The 17,457-nt window shown below is 33.0% G+C and overlaps 1 protein-coding gene across 1 annotated transcript; it reads left to right on the forward strand.

The window, feature by feature from the left end:
- The first annotated feature begins 1,530 nt into the window (after positions 1-1,530).
- Positions 1,531-3,607, forward strand: LOC107914070 (laccase-14). The gene is made up of 5 exons (XM_016842803.2): positions 1,531-1,707; positions 1,805-1,956; positions 2,047-2,267; positions 2,349-2,459; positions 3,115-3,607. The coding sequence occupies exons 1-5, from the start codon at positions 1,609-1,611 to the stop codon at positions 3,417-3,419; spliced, it is 888 nt and encodes a 295-aa protein (XP_016698292.2). The 5' UTR covers positions 1,531-1,608; the 3' UTR covers positions 3,420-3,607.
- Positions 3,608-17,457: the final 13,850 nt, after the last annotated feature.

Raw genomic sequence — 17,457 nt, forward strand, 5'->3', positions numbered from 1 at the left:
ATGGGGAATTGGGGTAAATAGAATTAGCTAACGGTGGAGAGGGGTCAATGTACAGACCATGGATGATGGTTGAGCGTAAATGTTGGTGGGTTAAAAAGAGTTGTGAAACCATAGGGAGGGGGTTCAGGAAATTCAAGTTTGGGGGTCGAGATGTATGGTATTGAATGATTCTGAAAATCTGGATGAATGTGGGCTGTCTATGGATATGGGAGTTTCGGGTGAAGTTACTACAAAATTGAAGGGTTGTTCTAATTCCAAATTGAGGAATTTAGGGAAAAAATCTTCAGGATTTAAGAAAGATGTTGGGGGCTTGGTGGATTCAAATGGAGGTATGGGTCGCTGCTTATTTGCTAATGATTATAGGTATGTTGGGAGTCTCAAGGAAGGAAAGAAATCTGTGGCCCGAATTTCTAAGGTGGTTAGTGGTCCTCAGGTGGGGCTCACCAGTAGAAGTCACTGGATTGTTAAAATTTTTTTTAAGTCGATTAGTGAGCTCAAAGTGACAATTCAGTGATCACAACTATGAATCAATACTCATTGACAAGTAAAAGAACATATATTAGATTCAAGTTGATCTGACGATTAGTGTTGGGGATAGAGAAAAAAACTATTTGGATTTTGATTCACAAATTTGAGATGTTCAAAACAGTTTCATGAAAAAATCGAACTATAGAAGAGAACGGGAAAGAGAACTTTTGATTGATCTAAGCGATGCGAACAGAAAAAATCATACAACAATTTTAATAACTTCGTGACATAAGTGAAAACTTTTAAATAATTCAATGACCATTTTATAAAATTATGAAATTAAATAACTAAATATAAACTTATTAATAATTTAATAACTTTTAAGTATAGTTACCAACATAATAAACTTGGAATCCAAGAAATGGAAAAAAAAAGGTGGCTACAATATGTCCTCAAGCTGTCAAGTTGTTCATTGTATTTTAAATAATTATGGTGGTTAAATAAAAAAAATTATAATCATATGAGGCAGATCCTCATTAGGGTATAAGGATTTTAGCTCAATTTTTGAAGTCCTTCAATTTTTTTAAAAAAATTACTATTAAACTTTCAAATTAAAAAAAAAATCTCTAAAATTTTAAAAATTTTGAATTAGACTTATCAAAACTTTTAAAAATTTTAGTTACACCCCTTAAAACCTTAATGCGATCATCGGTGAGCGATGAGCTTTCGTCCATGTGGGAAATGGAAGAGTCCATTTGCATGTAACTTGTCTTACCTTCATAATTAGCCTTCATGAAAAAGTCCATTTACAATGACATATTAGGTTGGGTAGAGGATCACGTCAAATCTTTTTGTCTGACTTTGACTATGATTTGTCTTTCAGATAATGTGTCTGTCTAGATAAGTTCTATTTTCAAATCTTCTATAGCACACACTTTGACTTTGAAGTTTCGCTAGGGTGGGTGGGTATAGTGATTTCAGAAACTTAAACTCGCCCCTAATCAAATGAATTGGACCAATGGCTGCTTTTTCATCTTCTTTTATAAATTATTAAGAAATGGACAAAAACCAAAGACATAAGAAAGAACGAAAGGGGAGACCTGAAGAACACAGATACATAGAACCAAGAAACAGAAAAACATGGGTTCTGAAAAGCAAGGGTTTATATGGTTATCAGGGCTTTTGTTTCTAAATATCCTTGCCTTATCCACAGCTGAAGTCCTTTATTACGAGTTTTTTGTAAGTTCCTTGCTTTCTTTTCCCCCTTCTCTGTTTGTGTTTGTGTTACTAAGAGAGAGCAGTACTGAGTTTTGATTCTTTGCTCTGTTTAAATTAGTTGCAAGAATCCCAGTTCACTAAGCTGTGTAGCACGAAGAGCATCTTGACCGTCAATGGCAGCTTTCCAGGGCCTGAGATTCGGGTTCGGAGAGGGGACACAGTTTTTGTCAACGTCCACAATCAAGGAAACCATGCTGTATCCCTCAAGTGGTAATATAAACATACATGTATATGCTTACACACCTTGTTTATGATGAAACAATTAATCATATATATAGATATATGTTTGAGGGTTTTTAGGGAGGGCGTTAAGGATTCAATTGATGGTTCGAATGAGCTGATTCAGCCAGGGAGAAACTTCACTTACGAGATAGAGTTAGAGGATGAAATAGGAACTCTCTGGTGGCACGCTACTAGTGCTTGGGCTGCGGCAACCGTACACGGCGCCTTTGTCATTTTGCCGGCAGCCAATGAAGACTATCCTTTCCCTGCACCTACTTCTGACCAAACAATTATACTTGGTACATCTGATTAACATGTTTGATTCATATATTTTGCAAATGAATTGCTTATATGAATCTTTTGGATTATTATTCCTTCAGGGGAATGGTTCAGGGAAGAGTTAACGGAAGCTAATCAAACCATAGCTCCTGGCTCAGCAGATGCTTACACTATCAATGGTCATCCCGGAGAAACTTACGGATGCAGCAACGGTATGTATGCACTATTCTTTATATCCTCAACATTCTCAACTTATGACAAAATGATAGGGATATTTACTTTTTTAAAGAAATAACTACGTATTATAGAAAAAATTACAAGTCTTTTTCCGTATTTAGATTTTAACTTATATATTTTTGTCTTATTTTGTTTTAATCATTCTACTATGCTAAAATTTGAAATTTAATACTTCTACATTAATTGAACATAATTTAATCTTTTTACTTTTATAATGTTATTAGCAAGTCCCCAATTGATACTACCTTGGGTCATTTCTGCTAAAATGATGACATTGGGCTAATTTTAAAATTGCTTTAAGAATTCAATTGATATGTACATTAATTATTAGTCGACAAAATTTACTAGATTTTCACATGGCTTTGACTGAATGACTGAAAAACAGTAAAAAGAATCATGTCATCACTTTAAAGGTAACAACTAATCGATTTACTAAGACAAAATTATGACAAAATAAACTAGAGAGATTAAAAGTATAAAATCTTTGTTGCTCAGCATTAAAACTATAATTAGACCCTTATTCTCAATATAATGTTTTTTAGAATAATAAATTCTAGTGTATTTAAATACATATGAGCATATGAGTGGTAATATTTTGTCGTTAATCCAATGAATTTGATATAATTGCAGATACAACGTATGAGATGCAAGTAGATTACGAGGGTCTTTACCTTGTTCGAGTAATAAATGCTATTGCCAATGAAACAATGGTGTTTGGCGTAGCATCCCACAGCTTCACCATTGTTGGACAAAGCGGGGCATATAGCAGACGTTCCTTTACAAATTCTCTAACCCTAGCACCCGCCCAAGTTGTTGATGTTTTATTGTGTGCAAACCAAAATGTAGGACATTATTACATCACTGCTCGACCTTCCTCCGGCGCACATATTACCAATGGAATTCTACGATATACCACCACTAGTTCTTTAATTTAGTCAAACAGTTTGCGTTGATAAAGATTAATAATGTTGATGTTCAAATAAGAAGACCACTCAATCACAATATAGGCGTGGAAATAATTTGATGTTTGTTGTTTTAAACGAGGAGTTCTAAATGTTGTAATGCATGCACTGATTTATTGTGGGTCAAATCAATTCATCGTGATTTTGAGTTAAAATATGCATAATCAAAGATTGTATGTTCACATGTTGAATTTAAATATCTAATAATCAAGCTGTATGAGTCTAGATTAAAGGGTCACATATTGGTTACTTGATTAAAATGAATGAATATCGCAAAATCTAAGAGTCACACATGTATTTCAAAAATCATTTGGAGTTACTATATAAAAGATTATAAGTATTCGATCCATCAAACCAAAAGTAAAAAAAAAAAAATCATATTCCATCTTGTGTATCTCTTTTCTTTACCATCTCTCTATTTTTTTTCAACAAAGTAGTAATCAAAGCTGGAAATCCTTCATTTGCTTTGCCACCATTAAAAGGGATCATTCATAAGCAAATTATGTTAAACATTATGTTTGGCCCCTCCATTTTCCTTTCTCTTCTCATTGGGAATTCCATGTTTATGCTACTTTCACATAATCAAATAGTACTTCAACAAAATTACTATTATCAAATATAACTGCTAACTTAGGCCATGCCAAAATTTTAAGTTTGTTTAATGTTTACAAAATTTTTATTTTTAGTTTGAATTTTAAAATTTTCAATAAATTTAGTCTTTAAAATTTATAAAATTTATCAATTTAATTTTAAATAAATTTTTTTAACTACAATTTTTTAATTACTATAAAATTAGTTCTAATTCTAAAAAAAATTTTATTTAAAAATTTATTTCACTAAAATGACAATTTTTAAAAAAATAATCTTTTAGTTAAGTATATATATGAATTATTATTTCATACATTGACAATTTATATTTATATAAAAAAATTGATTTTGGTGCTTGATGTTGTAGATAGAGACAATATTTTCTTGATATTGCTTATAACTGGAACATTTATTATCATTAGGATTTATATTTGATAAATTGATAATTTATAAATATATATTATGGATTAATTGGATGATGGGAAATTATAATAAATTTAAAAAATAAATTTAGACGACTTAGTTTTTTTTTATGATATATCATAATTTGATTAAATGAGTAAAAAAAAATAAGAAAAGAAAAGATGTAATTATCATTATTGGTTTGTTTAGCTAACTTTCCATTGAAAAGATGTAAATTTAGTGAAATGTCTAACCTTTAGAACAAAAACAAATAAAAAAGTTAAATGCAAAGTAATGTAAGGAGCAAAGTAAGAAGAGAATTAACACATGATATTTGTTAACGCGGTTTAGAGATAATGGTTGTATGTTTGCGGAATCTCGCCTAGTGAATGATTTTATTCAATAATCATCCAAACAACCTATTAGTTTAAGCCCAATCTATCCTTACACAGAGAAGTAATTGCAATCCGAATATCGACGCACAAATCACTCACCCAAATACTTCAAAATACAATTAATAAACTCTTTAAAGAATACCTAAAAAAGAGTCACAAAAAGAATACATTTATTTCACTTTAAACTTCTTAATATGACCATTTAAAGAGCTGAGCAGTTCTAAAAAAACTATCTTAAATAAATATGATAGTTATTTTAAAAAATAATATTTCAATCACCAAAAGATAATAAAACTTTCATGCACCTTAAGTAATTTAGTTGGGAGTCTTTAAAATATTAGTCGAATCATGTTTCGTGTTTTATCAAATATGCCACACTATGCAAATCCCAACCCAATGACATAATCATTACAATAGAATATAGAATAAGCAACAAACAACTTTCTCAACAGAATCTCAATTATGTTCTGTCAATGATTTGAATCTCAAATTTGTTCAATATACCAACTCGTAAAAACGATAGTATGAATCATCGGTCAAATGCATATTCGATTTTTTTTTAACTTAAAAGAATAATTTGAGCATATAAAACCTATAGCAAAGTTTTGAAATAACTACAGAAATTTTCTTAAGTGGCACACTTATTTTTGTGGTACAATTATTTTTGTGACAAATAGTAGTATTAAATTGTTTATTTAATCAAAAGATATGCTTACCAAGTATGATTGTTTGCTCTGTGTCCGGAGTGGGGAACGGATAAGTTTCGTCCTGGGCTGGCAAAATGACGATGGCGCCATGTACGGAACCACGAGTCCAATCACTGTGTGCGTGCCACCCAAGGGTTCCTATTTCCCCCGATAATACGACTTTGTAGGTGAAGTTGGTTCCTGGTTGAATTGGGCACTGGGTTATGAACTCAGGACCATCGAACCATGGATTCCTTGGTTGTTTAATGCCGTGCCTGCAACATGTTCAATTTATCTTAATCACTAATGGTTTCATTTCTTGGGGAAATTGCCATTGAAGAATGAAAGAAAGGTTATGATTACCAGTGAATGGTGAAGCCATCGTTTCCTTGATTGTGGACATTAACGAAGACAGTGTCACCTCTGCGAACCCGAATCTCAGGCCCTGGATAACTATCGTTTACGACCACAATATCGTTGTGCTGCACATCTTCGTAAAATGTGACTCTCGCACCTGCAATAAAAAATCACCACCGAGTGAAATCTCAACACTAAAATTATATATTAATCAACAACTATAAAAGAAACAATACTCATTTTGCTGTCTGAAAACAAAACCAAGCAACTGTCATGATCATGTCAGTAAATTAAGTCGGTTTAATAAGGGGTTTAAGATTATCCATACGAAACAACTATGAGATGTAAGAATATATATATATGAAAAGGAAAAATAGGGAACTCACAAAGAAATCATAGTGGTGTACATCTGCATTGCAAAGGAGCAAAGTGCCTAGAAAAAAAACCCCTACAAACCATTTCACTAAACCTTGCTGTAAACCCATTTCTTTTTTCTCTCTCTAATGTGCTCTTAGTTCTTCCCTGAATTTTCTCATCTTTGGGTCATAAATTTCAATAATTTATAGGAAAGGAAGATTGTGCTCCTTGAGCTTTTTTCTTTGCAGCTATAATTTGAATACACTGACTTTGGAAAAGAAGACAGAAAATAAATTGAATTTTCCGGTAAAAAATCACACAATCACGTAACATGTTTCTAGTGTTTTTTTTATTCATTACATAAGACGTTGTTAGTTAAACAAGTGGGATGGTTTGAGTAGATAATATGGATCTGTAATAGTTGGTTGACGTTGTTTTCATGATCTTTGTGGGGAATGGATTGTCCAAGTTTGGAGGTTGGCCTCTCCACTGCTGCTGTCCTTGTTTAGTAATATCTTAAGTTTTTAAACAAACATGATATGTTTGTTTGATATATACATTAATTAACCTGGAAATTATCCAGCTAGCCTGCCATGTACGACTTTATTAGTAGCTTTGAATCCATTAGTTTGCTGTCAAAAGCTATAGAAAGTTCAATTAGAACATATTGCATGCATTTTTGGTCGTATTAATGCGTTATACAAACTTGGCATTGGTTTCTTACAATTCCAGGAACATTGTCCAAGTTTGACTGACATGTTTTACTTAGTACTTAGCCATCAATGTCTGAAATTGTATATAAATAAATCGTTTTCATGAGAATGTTTCCTTTTTCTTGTAGCCATGATCAACTTAATTACATGTTTTGTATAAACATGTCCAAGTTTAACTTTTGTATGGTCGTGCATTTCGTGATATTAAAGATCTCTCTTTGAATAACAGAAATAAATAATTTTCAGAAAATGGGCTCCTCATTTCTAACTACATTTTGCTCATAGAAACACCTCACCAAAATTCTATCTCTTAATTACACGTGAATAATGACTTTTGCATATTTCAAGTTTATTTATTTATTTTATTTTTGCCAAACAATTTTTCATTTTATTAATATATTTTAATAAAATTTCAAATATTATTTAGCATAAATAAATTTTCAGAATCAACTTTCATTTTCATTGACAATTTGATTGAAGAAAGAAACAAGTACTCAAAGGCCACCAATGTAGAGCAAATTAGAAAAAATGTCCCTTAACTCCTTTATAAATAAAAATTTTAATCTAAAAATTAAATAATTTTTATTTAAAACGATAAAATTATAACACTTTGAGCACACATAAGAATTTATAACACAATTAGTCTAGCTTCACCTCCTTAGCAAATGATTGTTTCCATGAATAAGCAAGAAATGAATAAAATCCAAAAGATATTACAAAGGGGAGATCTGAAAAAGCACAAATATATAGAAAAAGTAAAACTTGAGTTCTACTAAACAATGATCAAAACTCAACACTATGAAAGAAGAAGAAGAAACTTCAGAGAATAAAATTTGAATTCGATAAACTGTGAATTTTAGAAGACTGTTCTTTCTGTACATTTTTATACTAGACATGTAGCAAACTTAGCTATCAGGTAACTACTTTCAATGGTCTAAATACTAGACACACGTGCACAATAACCCTTGAAAGCTTTCAGCTCAATTGCTAGTAGTTACAGTCATTGACTAATATTTCCCATGTTTGCTCTTTCCCTCAAATCAGAACTTCATCTGGAGAAAACACACACAGCTTCCTACGAAGATCAACAAAGAAGGCTGATGACAGAGGTTTTGTGGACAGATGTTTGGCTGGTATATAGTTGACTTGAAACCTTCCATCATACAAAATGCAAGTGTTTCAATAGTTGCAAATTGAAAGTTATAATTTACCAAAAGTTATGTCACTTAATTAATAACAAATGGTCATAATTGTTCAAGTAGATATCTATTGAATAATTATGTTTATTGCTAAAGATATGACTATCCATTTGGGTAGTTATATCCCTAGGAAGAGGCATGAGATCTCCTATAAATAAGAGTGAAGTTTCATTTGCATGACAACTTAAAAATATAGAAAAAAGTTTCTTTCTAATCTCCCACCATATTTTATATTCTTTATATATAGAAAATGATATCTTTGCTATGCTCCGTTCAATGCTCAATGGACTATTTCCATTAGTGCAAAACGTAGACAATCATTGGGCTTCATTGTATCTTTGAGATTCATTTGCCAGTAATCTATATAAAACTCAATAATGTCGTTTTCACTATTCTACTTTTTTATTATTTTGTTTGAAGACTTATTATATTCTAGAGGCAGAAATAAAAGCCTTAGGACAATCAATCACACTTGAATTTTATTTTTTATTTCTCTCAATTTCCTTTTCTTGGACTAGAATTTATAACAATCTTTAAGGCTTTTATTTTCTACTTTAGCCTTATATAATTATGGAGATTGAATTAACTTCAAATTTAAAGATCTACCAAGACATGATCATGGAGGATAAAATAATGTTCATGTACAACTGCCGTGGATATATATTGAATTCTCTCACATATCATCTTTATGACCTACACAAAAACATAGCTTTTCCAAAGGAAATTTGGACTACATTTGAGAATTCAAATAGAAACGATAAGAAAGGCACAAAAGTTTTTTTAGCATTAAAATATTTGAATTTACAATCACTAAACCTATTGTGGATCAAGTGCATGAGTTGCAGATTCTATAGTTTTAAAATTAAGTAAATCAGGAATTTTGATTCTTGATTCACTTCAAGTTGGTGTAATTTTATCCAAATTGCTACCCTCTTGGGATGGATACCGAAAGAAGATACTGCATTCCTCGGAATCATTTACTATACAATTTCTTTTTGGCTCATTTACAAATTAAAGCTGAACATTACACTTGTGATGCACTTATTATTGGTTGAAGAGAATTATGAGAAAGGTAAAAAAAAAAAAACATAAAAAGAAGGCAGATTAAAGTTAGAATCTACGAAAAGTTGGAGATGTTTTGTTATTTATGTTTCACGTGTAAGTTGTCAATTAATTATATATATATAACATATTTTAAATGTTTATTATATACACATTAAACTTTTATTAAAGTCATTTTCATTTTGAATTTTTATTCCATCTACTTCTTCTTTTTAATCAGATTCTTAATTGCTTACGCTGATTCTTACCTCTCTTTTTTTTTAATTATTATTATTATTCTTTTATTTTATTTACTTCTTAAAAACAATAATAAAAGTTATCATATTTAAAATTTTATTTTTATAATAAATTAAAAATAAATTTAAATATAAAATTAAAATTACCTCGCAACGCGCGGTTTATTAAGATTACGTTTTCAGATGAGAAACTTAATAGCAATATTTCAAATGAAATTTGATCCATTAGTCTATTAAAAATATAAATCCAGATTTTTTTTTTTTTGCATTCTGCAGCTTGTACCACGTTACTTTAAAGAATAAATTATTCTATTTTATTATAAATTTCATATATTTGTACGGTTAAAAATTAATATAGTTGACGAAATAATCAGACAGTAACGTGTTATGTATACTTCATATTGACATACAGTGATCAATTTTTTGTTGGATAAACACGCTAGCGAACAAAATAGATAAATATAAAAAAACAAATATTTTTATATATAATAAAATATAAAAAAATAATTTATATTTAAATTGTCAAATATGTAAACCAATAAATATCCTAACAAAAAGTTGAAATCGAAAAGAAGAATAGAAATTTATTAAACGTTGTGGTCTGTTTAACACAGTTTCCTTAAGACAGATTCGGCTGCTCTTACGATACTTGGAGAAATATTGATCGACTATCTCCCAGGATACAACAACACAATGATCAATGCAGTAGCACCTCTGCAGCGATTAACGAACAAACGTTACCTTTTTCTATCACTGGTGTACAAGCCCAAATTGCCCGGGCCAAACAAAAACAAAGCAGGCAATTTTAGTTTTTTTTAATAGCAGGCCTAAACTCGTCTAAGGCCCAAATATCCAATAACAGGCCCAACAACCAATTTTCAAACCCTAGCCCAGCAAAAAAAAAATAGAATAGCAGAAACCCTAGCTTCTGCCTCAACGCCGCAGCAACTGCTTCCGCGCGTCATGCCCGTCGATCCCGCACATCGTGCCCCTCGCCGCCACGAATCTCGCGCCTTCCCTGCACGTTGAACCTACAGCAACAAACGCAAACAGAACGGCAAAAATCTTGCTAACAAAAACAAAGGGGATTTCTTTGGATTTGATTTCTTTTTCTTTTCTCGGCTATTTAAAGGCCAATTTTAATCTGTATTTGGGGAAATTGCAATGTAAAAACACACAGAAAAATCAGAGGAGAGAAAAAACTAATAGGAAAGAAATATAATTTTTTTTCTTTGAAATACAAAAGGTGATTTTCTTTCATTTTATTTATTTGGTTCATCATTCTTAGTTTCGTTTTTTATTTTTATTTTTATTTTTTTCCCTTTTTTTTGTTTTCATTTACCTTTCGCTTAAAACAACAAAGAAAAGAAGGAAGGAAAACTTACCTTTCGTCGGAGTCGCCGTGCCACCGCCATCTCCGTCGCAAATCGGAGCTTTGGTGAAGGCATAGGGCTGAATGGCGGCGCAAAGAAAGGGGTTAAGAAAAACCCTAGCAGACCACTGTGTTTTTAAAAAAGAAAAGAAGCAGAATGGTTTTAATTTTTTTTTTAGTTTTGTATCTTAAAGAAGGAACAAAAAACGGCGCCGTTTTAATGGCCAGATCCATGTGTTCTGCCCTGAATGGGGGATATTGCGCAATTGGTCCCTCCCTTTTGCAATGCGCTTCAATCAAGCCTGTTTTACCCTTTTTAAAAAATAGGCCGCATATTTTATTTTCGTTTCAATTTGGTCCCCCGATGCGCTGCGTTTTGGAGGGTGGGATTAATTTCCCTTTTAGTCCCCCATGGTCGTTCGCGCGTTCAAGTTGGTTCTTTTTTATTTATTTCCAATTTCCCCCTTTTTTTCGTCTTTTGCTCAATCTAATCCTTTTTGTTTTGAACTATTTTACTGTTTAATTATTTTTTTATATTATTATTATTATTATTATCATTTATATTTTTGTATATACAAACATATTTTTTATAATATAGATATGCTTTTATATTTTTTTTCTACTTTTGTAAATACATATTCACGCATATTTCCATATATATTTTATATATTATTCACATTTTTTTACAAATATATATATATATAAGTATACATGTACATTTTAGAATATACATATATTTTCTATATATTATAATTTAAAATATAGATTCATTTTTATAGTATATATATTTACATTTTTTTAAAACGTTTTTTTATTATTGTATATATATTCTATTATTTTATATACGTATTGTACATATATACATATATTTACATACACACATATTTTCATGATATACCCATACATTTATATTTTGTAAATACATACACATTTATAATTTAAATTAAAGTATGTGTTTCATGTTGTATATTAACATTTTATCTTGCTTTTAAAGAAAATATATGTTTTCATTAAAGCATTAAAATCATCATATTTTACGAATTTTCAAAATATTTGGCATTCATGATTCTCGAGAAAGATCGTGTCCTAACTTACTGGATTGCGATTATTTTTTCGATGAATTTAGAAAGCCAAGTATTTGTTTTGTAATAAACCCACAAATTTCAAATAAAAGCTTATTCTCGGGAATTCAAAAATGTTGGGTCCTAACTTACTGGTCATGACATTTTATTATCTCGAAATAAGGATTTCAAAATCAAAGGCAATACTTAGAATTTTGAAGATTTAAAAATATTGTGCCCTAACTTATTGGGTGTGATGTTTTATTTCTTTGAAATAAGAATTTTTTTTTGATTTGTTTGCGAGTTAAAATTTCTCTTTTAAAATCTTTTTAAATTTTCGACACCAAGACATTAAATAATCAATTTGGTACCGATTTTGGGCGTTACGAGGGTGCTAATCCTTCCTCGTGCGTAACTGACTCCCGGACTCATTTTCTCAAATTTAGTAGACCAAAATCATTTTAAGGTAAGCCAATCACACCTTAATAAAGGATCGGTGGCGACTCCAATTCTTGTTTTTCAAGTCGACAACTAATTTTTGTTTTAAAAAAACGGTTTTGACAGCTTGGCGACTCCACTGGGGACACTAGAGAGTCGAGCCATAAATTGATTATGTTTTGTCTTTTTGTCGAAAATCAAAAGTTTTTTAATCACGATTTCCTTTCACATTTATTCATCCTCATCATGATATGTTTGCATGATTGGACCAAGTCCAATAATCTGCATTTGCATTTTGCATTACATGGTCAGTTTTACCCCTCTAAGTGGGAGCGAGAAACTAGTCCTTCGTGAGGTTTTCACCTCCGTGCAGGGTAGTGGACCGCTTTCGGGATACATCCGTACCTATGTATTCGTGAGATTTTCATCTCCGTGCAGCCATAGGGAAATGTATCCCCCTAAACTGAACTCGATCCACATGAGCCTATAATGGGTGAGGATCGAGGAATTTGCTGGTTCGGGTACCCTTACTCTAGAAACTAAGCCTCATATAGTGAGCTTTAGGAACTTGCCTTAGGTAGAGCTATACCAAACCCTAGTGGATTCCTGAATAAATGTTCTTGCTATTTCATGTTTGTATTGGATTATATCTTTTTGGTGTGATACTGACTTGGGTTTATTTTGTTTTGATTGCATGACATCATGATAGCATTGCATTTGCATCTTAGAAAAGAGATGTTGATTTGAGCTCGATTACTAGATTAGAAAGCTTGTTATGGAATACGAGTTTCTTGATAAAGTGGAAGATAATACGGTGGTCTGAAGAAAATATGGCACGAAAAGCCTGCCAAGAGGAGTATACGACTTTGCTGCATGACCTGAGGATCCAAATTGTCAAAGTTTATTCAAAAGTCATCAAAGATCCCAATCTCATAAAGAAGCTAATAAACGTGAATGAGTAAGGATTTACGACCTAGATCAAACAAAAAGGAGATCAAATTCGTGAGATGTATCTTAATATCTGAAGGGTCGATGTCTTCACTTGGAGTATGAGGGTAAAGCTGTATATATATATCCACTTTATGTAAAGAGATTTGTTTTCTAGTAAAGCTTTCTAGCAAAAAAATTGAACATGAATCAACGTCTCTTTTAGCATTCATTTCATGCATTTGCATTTCATTACATCATATGCATTAAACACAGTTAAAAGATCCTAATTAACTAAGGTCATTCCTCAGTTAACCTGGAAACCAACCAACTGACCAAGCACCGTTACGGCACTCGAGCAAAGATTAAGGACATGGATCAGAGATTGGAAAAACTCGAACAGTGTTAGAAGGAGATGCAAGACCAACTTCACTTATAGGTGCAGGGGCGGTTAGATAAGATGCAACAGGATATGTCTGAGAAGATACGAGAATCCCAAGATGATATTATGGCGAAGCTAACCAAACTGTTGACTGGAGGAGGTGATAAAGGAAAGGGTCTCATGGCTGATGGCGAAGAGGGTAACGAGGATGAACTACTCTATCCTCCAGGCTTTACTCCTTCACACGCGCGAGCTCAAGCTGAAGCATACCCTCTCAAATCGACTGTCACAATCAGGCCTCAGCATTTCCAGACCGGTGCCCCAAATTTCCAGGCTGGATCGGGCTCCAATCCCGAAAATAACCATGTCAACTTTGCCATTCCTGACTTTAATGAAGTGGCTGAGAAGGAAAGAATAAAGGAGGAGTTACCGAAAAGGTTAAAGGAAAAGTGCAAGTGGCTAGAGGAGAAATTCAAGGCGATGGAAGTCACTGAAAGCTATCACGAGATTGATGCTAAAGAGCTGAGCTTAGTTCCTGATTTGGTACTCCCTCATAAGTTTAAGATGTCGGAATTCGAGAAGTACAATGGGACGACTTGCCCAGAGGCTCATATCACCATGTTCTGCAGGCGAATGGCTGGATACGTTAACAATGACCAACTATTAATACATTGTTTCCAAGATAGCCTAGCAGGGGCAGCATCTAAGTGGTACAATCAGCTGAGCCGTACCACGATTGGTTCATGGAGGGACTTGGCATAAGCATTCATGAAACAGTATAGTCATGTGACAGACATGGCTCTTGATAGAATTACCCTTCAAAACATGGAGAAGAAGTCGAGCGAAAGCTTTAGGCAGTACGCACAAAGATGGAGGGAAGTCGCCGTCCAAGTTCAACCACCGCTCTTAGAGAAAGAAATGACGATGCTTTTTATAAATACATTGAAAGTCCTGTTCATCACACATATGTTAGGAAGTGCCACAAAAAGCTTTTCTGACATAGTCATGAATGGTGAAATGATTGAAAGCGCCATAAGGAGCGGGAAAATTGATGCAGAGGAGAGTAATAAGAAGTTAATCTCAAGGAAAAGAGAAAATGAGGTGAACAACATGGGTTACTCTAAACTAGTTACTGTGAGTCAGCCAAGAACGGTGGCTACTAACCAACAAGGTTCATTAAGACAAGAATCTGGAGTGAAACCAGGTACTGAGAAGCTCCAGTTCATGCCAATTCCGATGTCGTATAAGGAGCTGTACCAAAGCTTATTTAATGCGCACGTTGTTTCCCCTTTCCACTTAAAACCCCCACAACCTCCGTATCCCAAGTGGTATGATGCGAATGAACAGTGTGACTACCATGCGGGAATTACAGGGCACTCAATCGAGAATTGCATTACCTTCAAAAAGCTAGTTGAAAAACTCATCAACATGGGTGTTGTCAAGCTTGATGACTCATCTAGTGCAAAAAATTCGCTTTCCAATCATGATTGACAATAGGGTGGATGCAATATATAAAGAGGTTTGGGGGTGTTCACATCGATGCCATATATACAGACACAATTAAAAGGGTCATTGTTAGATATTCGCCTGGGAGGTGTTATAAATAATGGACTGAAGAGGAAACCCCTATAGTATTTAGAATCTGTTAGAGTAATGTTCAGAACACACTTGTTGCTTTTAGCCTAGAAGCAATAAGAATTTCTTTGTGAAATAGGCTCATGTCCGGACATTATTATTTTAATGAAATACATTATTGCAATTATCTTTGAGCAAATGTTCTTTCATTCTTTACGATTCTTTCATTCTTTTGGATTTTTTTTGCCAAACCATTCATTCATTCATTCATATTATTCATACATTCTTTTGTATATTCTTAGGTACCCACTATGGGTCCCTAAATATCAATGACATGAGTGACGCTGCTACAGACTCAAAATTTCCTTTTGAGTGAGACATGTGTTTAGAGGGATCTCATGACTTTGAAGATGTCATAAATTGTAGCTTATCTCCTAACTTGTTGATGATGGTAAAGCAATAAGAGAAACAAATGAGACAATAGAGACAGTGACCTTGAGGGAACATGCATGACCAGAAAAAACAAAGCAATACGTTGTGGAGTTACTTCAAGCATTCAAAGATGTCTTCGCATGGTCATACCAGGATGTGCCCGGTTTAAGCGCTGTTATCGCAATCTGAACAACAGCCCGATATCAAAAATTTGCAGTATGTTCAAGGTGAATATCATGAATGGTGCAATGAAAACTCTACCGGGGCAATGCCACTCTTTCCAGTTTATCACGTTTTTTCATTGAAGTTAAAATTCTTTCTCTTCGAGTTTTGGCTGAGCTGAAGTAGGATGAAGATCCAATCCCGATATGACTAGTTGAACCTTGTTGAAGAAAAAGGCTAGAAATTATTCATCAAGGTCAGATGTACCAAGAAATGAATGATGCGAGCCTATAGCAAAAGGTTTGTCCTAGAGAATTCCATGATGGCGACCTAATGCTGAAGAAAATCCTCACTCTATAAAAAATATAACGGATGCCAAATTGGGAAGAACTTTATGTTATAGAGAAGGTCCTTTCCAAAAGAGCTTTGATTTTGAGCAAAATGGATGATAAACCTGTAAAGTCCTATAAACTCAGGTTCAGTCAGGAAATACTCCGCTTAAAGAAGGAGATGACCAAGGTAAAAACCCGAACAGGGCACTTTGAGTCATTAAAAATGATGAAATGAAAAAATGAAAAGTGAAAAGGAAAAATGAAAAATGGAAAAAGTAAAATGGAGAGGCCAAGGTGAAAACCCGCAAAGGGCGCCTTAGACCAAAGGGGATTTGAGTTGAAAACCCAAAAAAGGGCGGCTCAAATATTGAACAGAATGGGGCATGAGATTATCGGAGTAGCTCAAATACTGATCAGAATGGGGCATGCAGTGGTCTTGCTATACCTGAATCAACAGGAAAAGGTAGGCGATATCTTAGGGCATCGACAAAGTACTATTGATCTCCTAAACACATGTTAAACTCAGAATGGGCTTCAGAAAGTTTGTACAGAGAAGTTCAAGCTGCGATATTTGGGGCACCTAATCCTTATATTATTTTTTGTTATTCTTGGAACACTTCATTCATTTCTAAGATATGCATTCCTAAATCAATTTCTTTGTTATCTATCTTTATTATCTTTGATAACTTATTCATTTCGAGCTATGCTCAGAACCAACTCTATTCTTATCCATGATTTTTTTGCAAGCATGTTGCATTAGAATAATGGTTAATGGACTAATAAAACTTTCATAAGGGAAGTTTTGCATATTACTCTAGAAGTTTCTGAATAATATAGGAACCTCAAACAGGACTATTGTTTAGAACGCACCAGGTTGGAAATCTGATAAAGAATAGTCTAAATTAAGACTATCCATTTGAATTTTCTTGTCTAAAGTATTATTTGAACAAAATGGCAAGATGTCGTGTTGGTGACAAAGCTTCAATGAACAAGCAAGCAATAATCACCGAATAATAAGAAAAAGTTGTTCTTGGAGAAGATTTCTTCATTTGTGCATGAGCATTTGGTACAACACCCTGGGAATGGTGTAAGAGACTAAAAAGTTTCACATCCAGTATCCTTGAATTGTGATAACAGAGGATTGAGAAAAGGCCAAATCTTTTACTTTTGGGTTAAAACGGGAAAAGATGGTACAAATTTTGCATCCCAGTGGATCAAACTTGGAGGTTTACAGTGGGGGGCAGTCTGACTAAATATTTCTTTGGAGACGCCAGCTAAGCAAGAAGGTGTTATAACACATTGGCAATAAAACTTTAATAAACTTTGAGTAATGAT

Source organism: Gossypium hirsutum, chromosome D05, assembly GCF_007990345.1.
Source record: "Gossypium hirsutum isolate 1008001.06 chromosome D05, Gossypium_hirsutum_v2.1, whole genome shotgun sequence".
Lineage (NCBI taxonomy): Eukaryota > Viridiplantae > Streptophyta > Magnoliopsida > Malvales > Malvaceae > Gossypium > Gossypium hirsutum.